Genomic DNA, 12,823 nt, shown 5'->3' with positions numbered 1-12,823 from the left:
GATTCTTTTTGTTTTTTTGTTGTTGTTGCACAACTAAAATGCTATATGTATATATAAAATACATAAATATATATGTGTATATACAAAAAAATTATAAGACTATGAAAACCAAACAGATTTTATTTGATAGTAATTCTACTCTTGGTAGTTTTTCAGATTTTGCCAATAAACCTTGACAAATATTACACACTGGACCTTTAAAAGGTCTATTAATATCAGTCTTTATTTCTTAGCTACATTGCAGCTCTTGTCACTGTTGGTTTTTAAAGAAAGATGACAAGAGACATGAACAGCCAGCTCTCAGCTTCACCACAAGTTGCAGCTGAATCTCTTAAGTTATTTCTTCACATGCTATCTTGATTTGCAGCGTCGGTTTTGCAAGACAGGAAGACACACACACTTAGTCAAGTTCACACCTGGTGAACAAGCTAAGTGCCTGCTTCCATGATCTACTTACACACATCCACTCACACCCGCGGCGCAGGCCGATCAATACGCAGGCCTTTTAGTTAATTAACTACAGAAACGCCTTGAAATGTAAGAAAGACTCGTCCAAGAATGAGATGTGAAGTTGGTCGCTGACTGAAAAGCTTCTCCTGTCCAAGATCTTGCTCATTGCTGAGTAACGGGCCTCCTAAGCTGGAAGTTATTAAGAGTGTGGGTGTTTGTGTGTGTGCAGCCCAGAGTGTGAGCAAGGGAAGAGACATCTTGGCCAAGTGTTACTCACGCCATCACATCCCCCTTTTGAATCATGGGAAAATATTCTTTCAAACCGCTTTCCGGCTCTTTCTTCAGTTTTTTATCCTCTCTCCCCATGATCCATCCGCTCCTTCCTCTCCCCTCTTCTTCTTTTCCCATTTCATAAAGCACTCTTGTTTGTTGTGTGTGTCGTGCCCATGTGTGCATCGATTCTCGGTTCTACTACATTTCCACGGCATGTTTGAGTCACCCTCTCTCATCCCTCTGCCCCCTGTCTGTCTCTGTTGAGATAGCGGCTGTCCGCTGATTTTCAAACATCCAACTCATTCAAATTCAGAAGCCGGTGTTTCCTCCTCAGAGAGCTGGCTCCCACCGAGACACGTCTGGCACGGCTCACTATGCAAATAAAGCATCATTCACCGATGCTGCAAATGACGGATCTCTGCAGGAATCGGACACAGATCCGTGTAGATGGTAGAAAATGTACAGCTATGTTTCCTTTTTAATTTAATTCAGCTTACATGAGACAACTTGTAACAGTAGTCTGACATCTTAAAGGGATAGTTCACCCAAAATTCAAATTTCACTCATTATCTACTCCCCCTCATGTCGACTAAGAGCTGTGAGAATTTTCAGAGTCCTCCGTTCCTTCTCTGAGTTACGGGGGGGGTCCGTGCAGCAGTATTTGTCCATATAATGGTTGTCAATGGATACCAACTTTCTTCGTCCAAAAAGACACACCAAAAAACATCCAAATACCTCCATACTGCTCGTCTGTAATGTCCCTCTTGTATTGAAGCCCCGACATGAGAAATTGTTCCGAAAAAATTAAATAAGTCTATATTTCAAGCTTGTTTGTAGCGGAAGCTCCCAGTGTCTCAGTTCACTGCTCTTCCTGTGTCAGTGCAAATCTCGTGTGATTTGCACTGACCGGCGGAACAATTTCTCATGTTGGGGCATCAATACAAGAGGGACATTACAGACGAGCAGTATGGAGGTATTTGGATGTTTTTTGGTGAGTCTTTTTGGATGAAGAAAGTTGGTATCCATTGACAACCATTATATGGACAAATACTGCTGCTACGCGGACCCCCCCGTAACTCAGAGAAGGCACAGAGGACTCTGAAAATTCTCACAGCTCTTAGTCAACATGAGGGTGAATGAGTGAAATTTGAATTTTGGGTGAACTATGCCTTTAAGATGACTTATCCTGGGATTTCTACATCTGCAGAGCACCTTCTAATTTAATCAGGGTTGGTGTTTTTAATCAAGTTTGGATTCATCATTTTAGAAGACAAGAAAACTTCAGGGGACTGAAGACTGCTTGGCTGATTCATTTTCAATTCTCTGTGATTTCTCTGTCTGGCTCTGTGTGTGTGTGTGTGTGTGTGTGTGGATGTCATGGATGTGCATTTGTCTGGCTCAGTGTAGAATGCATATCACATTCCATATTTTCCACATCTCTCTCTCTCTCTCTCTCTCTCTCTCTCTCTCTCTCTCTCTCACAAACTCACACACACACACACACATGCCTGTGAATAATTCAGAATATGAAGGATTGATATCATTTCATCCACCCCGCTGGCCCAGCCGCCACACAGACAGAAAGAGAATTGTGAGAGGAGTAGCTGTGTTTGTGTTTACATGTGAATATGTTTTCATACATGTTCATTCTGTGCTGGTGCTGGGAGATGTGTGGAAACAGAGGCTTATTAGCGCTGCATCCCTTCCAGCCTGTTTCCTCCTGGCTGTGGTGGATTCCCTGGAGCGTTGGAGGTGTGATCACTGCCACCCCTCTGCCTTTCCTCCACACAGCCGGGGGAAATCACCCGTGGGTTGATGGGAAGTCAGACTGGAGCACGGAAAGACCCATTCACACTTTTACGGGTGACTGTGCTCACCCCTCCACCATAATAGCCTTTATTGGCATTACTGGCAGTTACCAGGGTGACATAGTTTCAGCCGCTCCGACACTCTGAACACCTCACTCTGGTTATTTATGACCTCACTGTGCTTTAGTGTTTTTTTTTTTCTCATAGCAACACTGAAAACGTCAGCAAAGCTGTGTAGCAGTGAAGCCACCGCTTATTATTTCAACTTAAATGATTCTCACTCTGATTACAGTCAGTAACACACGTCTAGACACTGATTCACGCAGTGTATTATCACGCACACACACAGGTTTATGATCAGTTTCACTTCACTGCAACAGAGAAGCTGCCACATATTGCAATAAACCTTTCATAAAATTTGAGTTGAATGCTAAAACAATTAGTTTATCAGTCGAAATTGAGTTGAAAATTTAATTTTGTGCGTCAAACAGACTGACAAGGAAAATCATTGTCTGCGTCGTCAGCCCTAAACCTTGTTACTGAAAGAGAGAAAGCATTACTCACCTTTGCCCAGTGTGATACCACCTGTGGGTCTACACATACACTCGTATGCAGCACACATGCACACACACCTATCTAACATTAGAATAAATTATGTATACACCGTTGGAATAAAATAAAATATGTTTTTACTCTTCTCTTTTACTCCTCTCATGAAATGATTGTGACAATGTGATGTATTCTTGATAGATGTGTATAGATGTGATATGTGATAGAGGGTACAGTATATCTTCTCAAAACTGGTAACTGGGAATCACTGCACCTGGTCAAAGGTGATTACTGATGTGTATAAATAGGAATAAAAAGAGGAACGTGTCTAGAATCAAAATTATTCCAACTTTATAGGAAACAGTGTTTTACTATTATAAATATACTGTACATTAGTCTCGTTTATGCCCCTCCTGTTTCTACTCCTTTTCTTTCCTGTGTCTATTGGATGTGTAATGTACAGTAGTTTAATTATATTACATAGTACATACAAAATGCTTATATTTCACACTTGCTATAAAAATATTAATAACAATAATAATAATGATGATAATATTACTTGCTTTTTTAACCATTAACCAATGAGCATGTCTTGTTTTCTGTCTTTCTCTTTTGCCTGCTTGCACTCAGTGGCTTAAAGCCAAGGTAAGAGACGGTTGTCCTTCTCCTCTTTTTCTCATGTAATAATACAACTCAGCTACAGTGTCAAGGTATCCATGTACCTATTACAGGGGATATGAAACATCATATTTCATGTTTACTCGTTAATACATACTCTTATGTCCTCTATCTGGTCATCCACGTGACTAGCAGTGAATGGTATCCCGTTTCTCTTCTCAGTATAAGGCAGCAGTCATGAATTCAGTGCTGCCGTGTCCTTTTCCTTACATCTCTCCTTGTCTCCTATTTCATGTCTTTATATTTGTCTGTGGACAGGAAGGCCTTTGTGCCAGTGTTTCCCCACAAACATATCCTCCGTTAAAACCAAAGATGAGATGAGCTTTTGTAGAAATAATCCCAGTTTTGCTTATCAGACTCCCCAGCTTTAAAATCAAACAGCAGGGGAAACACTGGTGGCAGCTATTCAGATCGCACAAAAGCACCGTTTTTAACTCATATTTGCTCTTCCAGCAACATGGGAACAACGCAGCAGGGCGAGGTGGTGGGACGCTGTCCAGGACCAACCCACCAACACAGAAACCCCCGAGCCCCCCTATGGCTGGTCGTGGTACCCTGGGGTGAGAACTCACAGCACTGGCTTTTAAAGTTTTTAGAATGCAATTATGGCATTCAGTGAAATATGTCCTTGGTAGAGACACTTCCACACTACTTTCAGACCGTTCAAATATCGCACAGTGGTTGTTTCTAACACCAGGACCACCTGAGCTGGCTTTATAGACCGAATCGCCTTGTTGTTTACATTCTACTTCTGGGTAGAAAACCAGCACGTAATTTGAATGAGATCAATAGTAACGAACAAGAGTTTAGCTATTTATATATCATATTTTTCACGCCCTATCACCGTTTAGACAAATCTGAAATGATTGAAGAAACATTACTATTTCTGTTTGTGTCTGTTTTGTGTTGCTATGTGTTGTATTTATTCAGTTTGGGGGAATCACGGTGTCTAGAAAGCATCAGTGGCTGACGACGGTAGCTAAGCTAACGGCGGTAGCAAAGCTAACATCTGGACGTCAGCTGTTAAAACCCTCCCGTTGTCGGACACGACATGAAACTACTCCAGTTAGCTCAGTCATGTTGTAACTAATATCCGCTGGAGAAAATATTTTTTCATGGACCGTTTATTGAGTCACTGAGTTATTAAAGTTAAACAGGTAACCGTTAGCCCAGCTAATCTCTGATAACCATGACTAATTACAAAAATGTGCACACATAAATAGTAATGTTTGTCCAATCATTGGTTTTATAGACTAAACGGCGATATAGTAACATGAAAAATTAGATATATATAGCGAAACTCTCGTCTGTCACTGTTGTTCTCATGCTGGTTTTCTACCTGGAAGTAGTTGTAAACAACAAGGAGATTCGTCCTATAAGTCTGTACTTTGTCTCACTTTGAATTGATCATTGTGTTTACCTTACCTGTGTCCTGTCCAGGCGTAACACACCCTACAAGACACTGGAGCCAGTGAAGCCTCCTGTGGTGCCTAATGACTACATGACCAGCCCGGCCCGCCTGGGCAGCCAGCACAGCCCTGCACGCACAGCCTCGCTCAACCAGAGGCCCAGGACACACAGGTAGTTCATCCTCAAAGTGACGTTTCATCTATTTCTAGAGACCTTTGTGCTCAACTTGTGTCAATAAACCGAAAAGCTGTTCACATTAACCACATCTGCACTCTGCAGCAACTTTGTTCACACCCTGCAAACCACAGTCAAGCTTCCACAACTAACCAGAATTTAAAAGAGGTGTGAAGATTAAAGAAGCATGTTTGGAAAGTGAAATGATGCACAATAAATCAGAACTCATTGGCCTGTGAGGCTTTGCCGTTTTCACTTACTGCCTGATTAGAGCTGCTCTCAGGACAGTGTGGGTGTCAACAGGCTCCATGACTTTTAATCATCTTATTCTCTCTCATGTCTTAGTTTAGTTTCACCCATGAGGGCAGAGCAGCTGTTCAGCATACATCTTGGCCCTGTGTTGTGTGTGTGGAGTCTGTTGACCTGAAGGAACTTAAACTACAACCTGTCATTAGCAGAATAAGATCAAACACCTGTGCACCCTTTTGTGTCAGCGTGTCACAGGTGTAACTATTAGTCAATGATCTCAGTGATTCAGCTGCTCCATGTGCATGCTGGTCCAGGAGAGATCTCCTTATTGGTGATTAGTAACACCTAGGAGGTTTTCAGTCTATCCCTGAACTCTGAGTTTTTAGTTCCAAAACAGCTGATCTGAGTTAGGTACTGAGGTAGGTAAGTCGACTCTGAGTACGTTGAGCTCGTGCCTGACGACTAGTAAAAAGCCATCATCAATGGAGCTCCGATATTCTGATTCACCATGGCAACAGGGGAGAAAACAGGAAGCAGACATGTTCTAAAGAGAAAAAAAAAAAAAGTAACACGGCTGTGGCCGTAGTGAGAATCACTGACAGAGTTTTAGATGCGGGCGTCTTTTCATTTTGAATTTAACATAACTTTCTTTTAATATTGAGGAAATGGTTGGGTGTTGCTAGATATGGTACCAGCTTCTCACTTTGGTTTGATTCATATACAAAGTAAAAGTTCATTCAGTGGATATTTCAATGTGTATTGGCAGCAACATGCTGATTAACACACATCTGTCTCCTAACACCCTGCTGAGAAGAGAGAAATTGAACTAGAAGTAATTTAATCTTATCTTAAATGCGGCGGCAATTAGAAACACGGAATTGCGTTGTTGGAAAAAATCAAATAGGCTATGCCTACTAACCGTATGGTTACTTTTATCTGTGGGAAATAAAGAAAACCAAGTGAAATGTGAGTTATTTATGATAGAAGGTGATTGATTAACCTGCAAAGTGATAGATTTAAAAAAAAAAAAATACCAAGAGGATCTGAGAGCACATCAGCGGTGACGTGTAGCCTGATATTCGATGTGCGGCCGGAGAAGCGGTACTGTTCGGCTCAGGGAACGAGAGCCCGTCTAAATGAATCTAAATTCTCCTCCTGTTGTAAAACTATGTGAATTATTTCTGCTTCAACATGATGGGACTGAGAAGGAAAGGACAGTCCCGTCGGACAGCTCCGCCAGACTCAGGGTTTCTTCAGGTAAACCTGCCAGAGAGCAGGTTATGTTCACAGGGTCAGTTACCACAGTAAGTAAAGTAGACCCAGAGTTTCAGTTACCTCTCTTCCTCCTGGAACTGAAAACTCAGAGTTTCCCTCATCTCAGGGTTCACTTACTCTGAGTTTTCACATAACCCACTTTCTGAAATACCCCCCTGTTCTACTCCTGCTATGACCAGTCAGTTTGATGCTGTGACTCTGTTACCACTGTAATAATGTATAAGGCTAGACTGTACATTCTTACTGTGTATTATTTCAGTATCCACCAGGTTAATTAGAAAACCATGAGATGATCATTTCCCTAAAATGAGATGTGTGAACTTCCTAACTGTAATGTAATGACCTCATTTTAATTTCAATTGTTGCTTTCACGCACGCAGACACACACACACACACACACACACACACACACACACACACACACACACACACACACACACACACACACCTACCTCTCAGAGCTGTGGATGTAACAGCAGCCTGGTTGATGAGCCCCTGCGCTACAGCTGTCCACTTTTTATACTAGGCTAATACAGAGGACAAAGCTTATTTAAATTAAAGCCAAAAGTCAGAGCATTATTCACACTATTTTGGTGAACAATGTAAACACAACAAAAAAATGTCACTGTGCTGCTGTTTTAATGTTGGTAGTTACTCTCATTAATGATAACATCACATCTCAGTTTTATTGTTCTAATTATTTCTTGGGTGCCCTTGTGTGGTTGTGATAACCATCCTTAAGTTTATAGTGCAATAATAACTTCATTAACTAATATAATATTTAATGTATTTTAAAAGAAATAATTCAGTGTTCAAATTTGACACTATAAAGTCTGATAACTCTGTGGTTCTCACGTTGTTTTTATGACACTGACTGCAAATGTGACAGCGTGCTCCCAGATTGGTGCTCAGAGAGGCAGACAGGAATCTGCATGCAGCACGTTCACAGAACCTGTTGCCACAGTGACGCTTCAATATTGTTATGACAGAGTGACGTATGAGAGAGTAATGACAGGATGTCAACCGCTGCCGTGTAATTGAGTTTGGCTCACATCCTCTAATGATGACTCTCTTCTCTGTGTGCAGTGGCAGCAGTGGGGGCAGCGGCGGCAGGGAGAACAGTGGGAGCAGTGGAGTAGGCATCCCTCTAGCAGTTCCCACCCCCTCCCCTCCAAGTCTGGGGCAAGGTGAGACTCGGAAGCTCTGCTCACCTTGCTGCTCATCACAGTGTCCACTAACTGCTGTCCATGCTCGTGGACAATTGTCAGGTCCTATCTATCCATCACTGTGTGTGTTTCTTGGTCACTGGCTCATTTTTCCTCACTCAAACATCAGTGTAAATTTTCACTTAATGAGACATTGATATAAATCCTGGCATTATTTATGCACTTCTTCATTCTAGTGCCTGAGAAGCTATAAATATTAAAGCGTAAAGACATTTATCTCTATGGATATGTAGTATTGATTAAAGGGATAGTTCACCCAAAATTCAAATTTCACTCATTATCTACTCACTCTCATGTCGACTAAGAGCTGTGAGAATTTTCAGAGTCCTTTGTGCTTCTCTGAGTTATGGGGTGGTCCGCGCAGCAGTATTTGTCCATATAATGGTTGTCAATGGATACCAACTTTCTTCGTCCAAAAGAGACACGCCAAAAAACATCCAAATACCTCCATACTGCTCGTCTGTAATGTCCCTCTTGTATTGAAGCCCCGACATGAGAAATTGTTCCGAAAAAAATTAAATAAGTCTATATTTTAAGCTTGTTTGTAGCGGAAGCTCCCAGTGTCTCAGTTCACTGCTCTTCCTGTGACCGGCGGAACAATTTCTCATGTCGGGGCTTCAATACAAGAGGGACATTACAGACGAGCACTATGGAGGTATTTGGATGTTTTTTGGTGTGTCTTTTTGGATGAAGAAAGTTGGTATCCATTGACAACCATTATATGGACAAATACTGCTGCTTAAGTTCGGCTTCTGTTCTATTTTTCACGTGAGCCGCGAGCGCTGTTGTCAAGCTGGATAGACCAGATCGTATCAGACAGGAAGTCGGGCACAGAAAAGGCAAGAAAATCCGGTCAATTTTCAAAATAAAATAATTATGCTGATGAATTACAGTAAGTTGTTGCTTGTCCGTCTATAAATATTTGTCAGTTGCGTCTGCACACGAGACACACACACACACATATCCATTCATACAGAGCTAGAGACAGACCTGTGCGAGTGGAGTCGTGTTTGACCGGCACGGAGAGAGTAGGAGAAGCTGCTCCCTGCGCAGCGAGCCAAGTGCCTGCGAGGACGCGCTGCTCCCGCTCCGCTTCCACGGGCAGTGTGTCCGGGCTGTGAGTCGCGTCCATGTGGGTCAGTCTGTTGTCACTGGCTTTGACTAGCGACGCAGGTGGGAAGTGACCAACACGTCCGGACAAGTTCCTCGGTGCTGGTGCTACCGTGACGTGCCACTGCCAAGTAGTCTACGGGTCATTCAATGGGCCAAATTTAAAGTGCTCGCGCATTGAATTGCCACTCAGAATCTCAGAATTAATTGCGTTAATTTTTATAACGCGTTAAATTGCAGTGTAATTAATTAATTGAATTAACACGTTAAACTGACAGCCCTAATCCCATCATAACAACATCCTCTGTCCTTAGACCCTCACATCCACTGAGGAAAAACTCCATAGAAAACCCTTTTAACAGGGAAAAATCTGAGAAACCTCAGGGTGAGCAACAGAGGAGGGATCCCTCACCCAGGACGGACAGACGTGCAATAGATGTTGTTACAGACAAGAAAACAGTATACAACAGAGAATGTGAGAAACATGGAAATGTTAACAACAGATGATGGATCTGTACTGCAAATCAACACTTACTATTCTGAAAAAAAGAAAAGTAAATCCACCACTAAAAGTGACTGAGTTGTTGAATTCAGCGTGCCTGTGTCTCTCCTCCAGTGGCGGCCTCCTCAGCCTCGGTGCCCCAGGGCCCCGGCTTGGGTCCCATCCCCATGTCCCAGTTCGGCACCATCTCCCGCCAGATCTCCCGTCACAACTCCTCCACCACCTCCTCGGCCTCCATGGTGTCGGCCACTGGCACCTACCGCCGCGCACCCTCCGTCTCCTCCCAGCAGCCTCACATCAACGGGGGCCCCGCCTACCCACAGAACCCAGGTAACTCAGATTTCATGTGTTTGGATGTTAAAAGAAATGTCTGTTTTATACTGTGCGGCTTTCTAGAAGGTTGTTGTATAGAAATAGTGAGTAAAATTTGTTTTTATATATCATTTCAAGTAAGGGAATATAGCTGCATACCACATTTAGTGTTGATTTTCAGTATGTTATAAGGGAATTTGATATCAAATTTCATTATAACTGGAAGAACTGACAATTTAAATTTCCTGTGAAGCCTTATCTAAATATAATAAACAATCTCAATATAGAATTTGGTCTCCTCAAGCTATTGCTCCTCCGCTGAAGACTGTCCTCTGGGTCTAAGAGATATGAATGGACAAACACTTCCAGAGGCGAATGAAAATGAGGGATGGACCGTGATTACTGAAGCCAGTGTTGATCAAACTGTCCCACCTCAGCGCTGCTGTGCAGAGCGTTTCATTACCACCTCTAATTGAGTTATGACATTATCACTTTAATCAGCTGGAGGGGGTTTCTTGTCCAGGACAGACAGGCGGGAGGCTTTCCAGGGCAGAGAACACATAAACAGCTGCTAGACAAGGGGAAACACAGGACACATGCATATTTTCTGTCAGAGGAGCAGAATTTATTTTGGCAGGCATCACTCTGAGCCATTCTCCTCTAATGGTTCCTCTCTCAGAGGACAAGCATCTTGCTTGGCACGAAACACAGGAGGAGGAGGAGGAGGCTGCCTGTCTTGTCTGGAAGGAGAGAGACATTGATGCCGAGCTGCATCAAGCAACGACTTAAACCAGCACATCATATCATCTCTGTCATTGAAATTTAATTAAAGTAAAAGATGTGTATGGATTTCAGCCGGCTGCGGTGGAAGTTTTAGAGCACAAAAAGCCAGTTGTGCTACATGAGGGAGCTCATTGGTGTTACAGGGTGTAGCTGTGGATGGATGGGGCTCTGCGCTGAGAGCTGGGTAGAATAATAAGACATTACTGCCCAGCGAGATTACAGACGCCCCTCCATTACATGTGATTTATGAGTCAGACCTGGCCTGTGTGCGTGTGACATCATGTCTTTGAGTGAGGACAGCTGCGTTTCTCTTTGTTCATCCATCCATTTATCTCCCTTTTAAAGACAGCGGAGAGAAAAGCTTCTTTATAGAGGCTAAAGACAGAGATTATACAGACACAAGTTCATTCAGTGGCTGTTGCTCTTTATCTACGCACACCACTCCAATGACAATTCAATTAAATCCTGAGTCAGATCAGATGGAGATGCTGCCGCTTTACGTGGAAATGCTCTGTCACCGTGCCACCGTTATATTTCTGTGCTTTGTACCACCGTCTCTGAAGGCAAAAATCCACCGCTGCTCACAGCCTTTGCTTTTGACTTCCAACAGATGCTGATGAGGTAGATTCTCAGAATGAGATGAAACCGATGTGTCTTTAGTCCAGCTTGGGAAAAAAACGGAAGCACAAAAGAATCCTGACTGGAAATGTGTAAATGAGTTGCTCAGCAATGCTTCCTGCACAGTTTTGCACTGGCTCACAAGCTTTTTGTCTTTGTTTTTCTTTTCCATCTTTCTCTGTTCTACTTTTGGACTTTTTCTCCTCTGTGCTGTCTTTTGTTCTTTCCTTGCTCTGTCATCCTCTCCCTGTTCACCTCCTCCGTCGCTCTCCGTCTCTCTGCTGCTCCTGCTGCTTCTCTGGGTGCTGCTGCTCCAGTGTCTGTGGCTCCTCCGCCTCCTCCTCCCATGGTCCAGCTGACCCCACAGATCCCTCTGACCGGCTTTGTGGCCAGAATGCAGGAGAGCAGTAAGTACACCCCCATTCAGCATATACAGTAGATAGACACTTATCTAAGAAGATGAATAAGAATAAATGCAGTACAATATACAGATAAACATCATATACACGTCATGCCTGTAGGCTGTATCTGTTCATTTCCAAAGAAGTCACTTCATTCTCACATGAAGAAATCATGCTCTCAAAAAGATACACATAGACACATTTACACCCACACATTTGTACTAGACAGGAGGTGAGGTTGTGCAAAAAGAAGAATATACTGTGTTATCTACATCATAAATCTCTCAGTTCATAAATTGACAGCAGCAAATGAAATATATAACCAGATGTTCAACCAACTGAGTAGTTTTAATTGCTGATGCTGTAATGATACAAGGAAGGAACTTGATTAGCAAGGAAATGATGCACCGATGTGTGAAAAAGATGATATAATCACGTAGTATCGTCAGTTTAAATCTATATAAAACTAGTTTATCTAGAGATTTAGGTCACATGCTGTATATGCAACATTTACATATACGGAGATGCCGTCTTCACATCTCTTGAGGCTTCTGAAATGGTCTCAGCATCCACCCACTGCCTCACAGTTCCACTCTGCTCCGTGGCTTGCTGCACTCAGCACACCCTCTCCTCCTGCACCGCGTGTGGGGTTTGACGGCGAGCCCCATCCCCTCGGATGTCTGTCTGTTGCCATGGTGATGGATGGTTCACTGAAAGCAGTGCGTCCTGCGCTCCCTGTCCACCGAGGAGAGAAAATGTGACCTGATGCCGTGTCCTGATTCACCACCACCACCACCCACCTGTCTGCAGAGATGCAGCTGTGCAGAGACGTGGTGCCTGTCTGTACCTGTCTGTACCTGTCTGTACCTGTCTGCTCTGAGCTAATACAGTCTGCCATCGCTCTGTACTCAAGTGCACGGCTGGATCTGAGTCACAGTCAAATCCAGAATAGATCATGTTAATATCGCATGTATTCTGTTCTGCAACAACCCTTTAAATGAGTAG

The 12,823-nt window shown here is 43.0% G+C and overlaps 1 protein-coding gene across 2 annotated transcripts in view; it reads left to right on the top strand.

Annotated features, from left to right (window-relative positions):
* LOC146971097 (abl interactor 1-like) overlaps positions 1-12,823 on the top strand; it is a 32,039-nt gene that overhangs the window by 14,368 nt on the left and 4,848 nt on the right. The window contains exons 4-8 of one of the 2 annotated variants that reach the window (XM_085805122.1): positions 4,212-4,318; positions 5,199-5,339; positions 7,953-8,053; positions 9,819-10,034; positions 11,735-11,824. In XM_085805122.1, the coding sequence (XP_085661248.1) occupies positions 4,212-4,318; positions 5,199-5,339; positions 7,953-8,053; positions 9,819-10,034; positions 11,735-11,824 (655 nt within the window). The remainder of the gene's footprint in view (positions 1-4,211; positions 4,319-5,198; positions 5,340-7,952; positions 8,054-9,818; positions 10,035-11,734; positions 11,825-12,823) is intronic. The other variant, XM_085805123.1, reaches the window with a different exon arrangement.

Source organism: Trachurus japonicus, chromosome 17 (assembly GCF_045865225.1).
Source record: "Trachurus japonicus isolate A0001 chromosome 17, Traja_1.0".
NCBI classification, from domain to species: Eukaryota; Metazoa; Chordata; class Actinopteri; order Carangiformes; family Carangidae; genus Trachurus; species Trachurus japonicus.
This window is presented reverse-complemented; position numbering and strand designations above follow the sequence as displayed.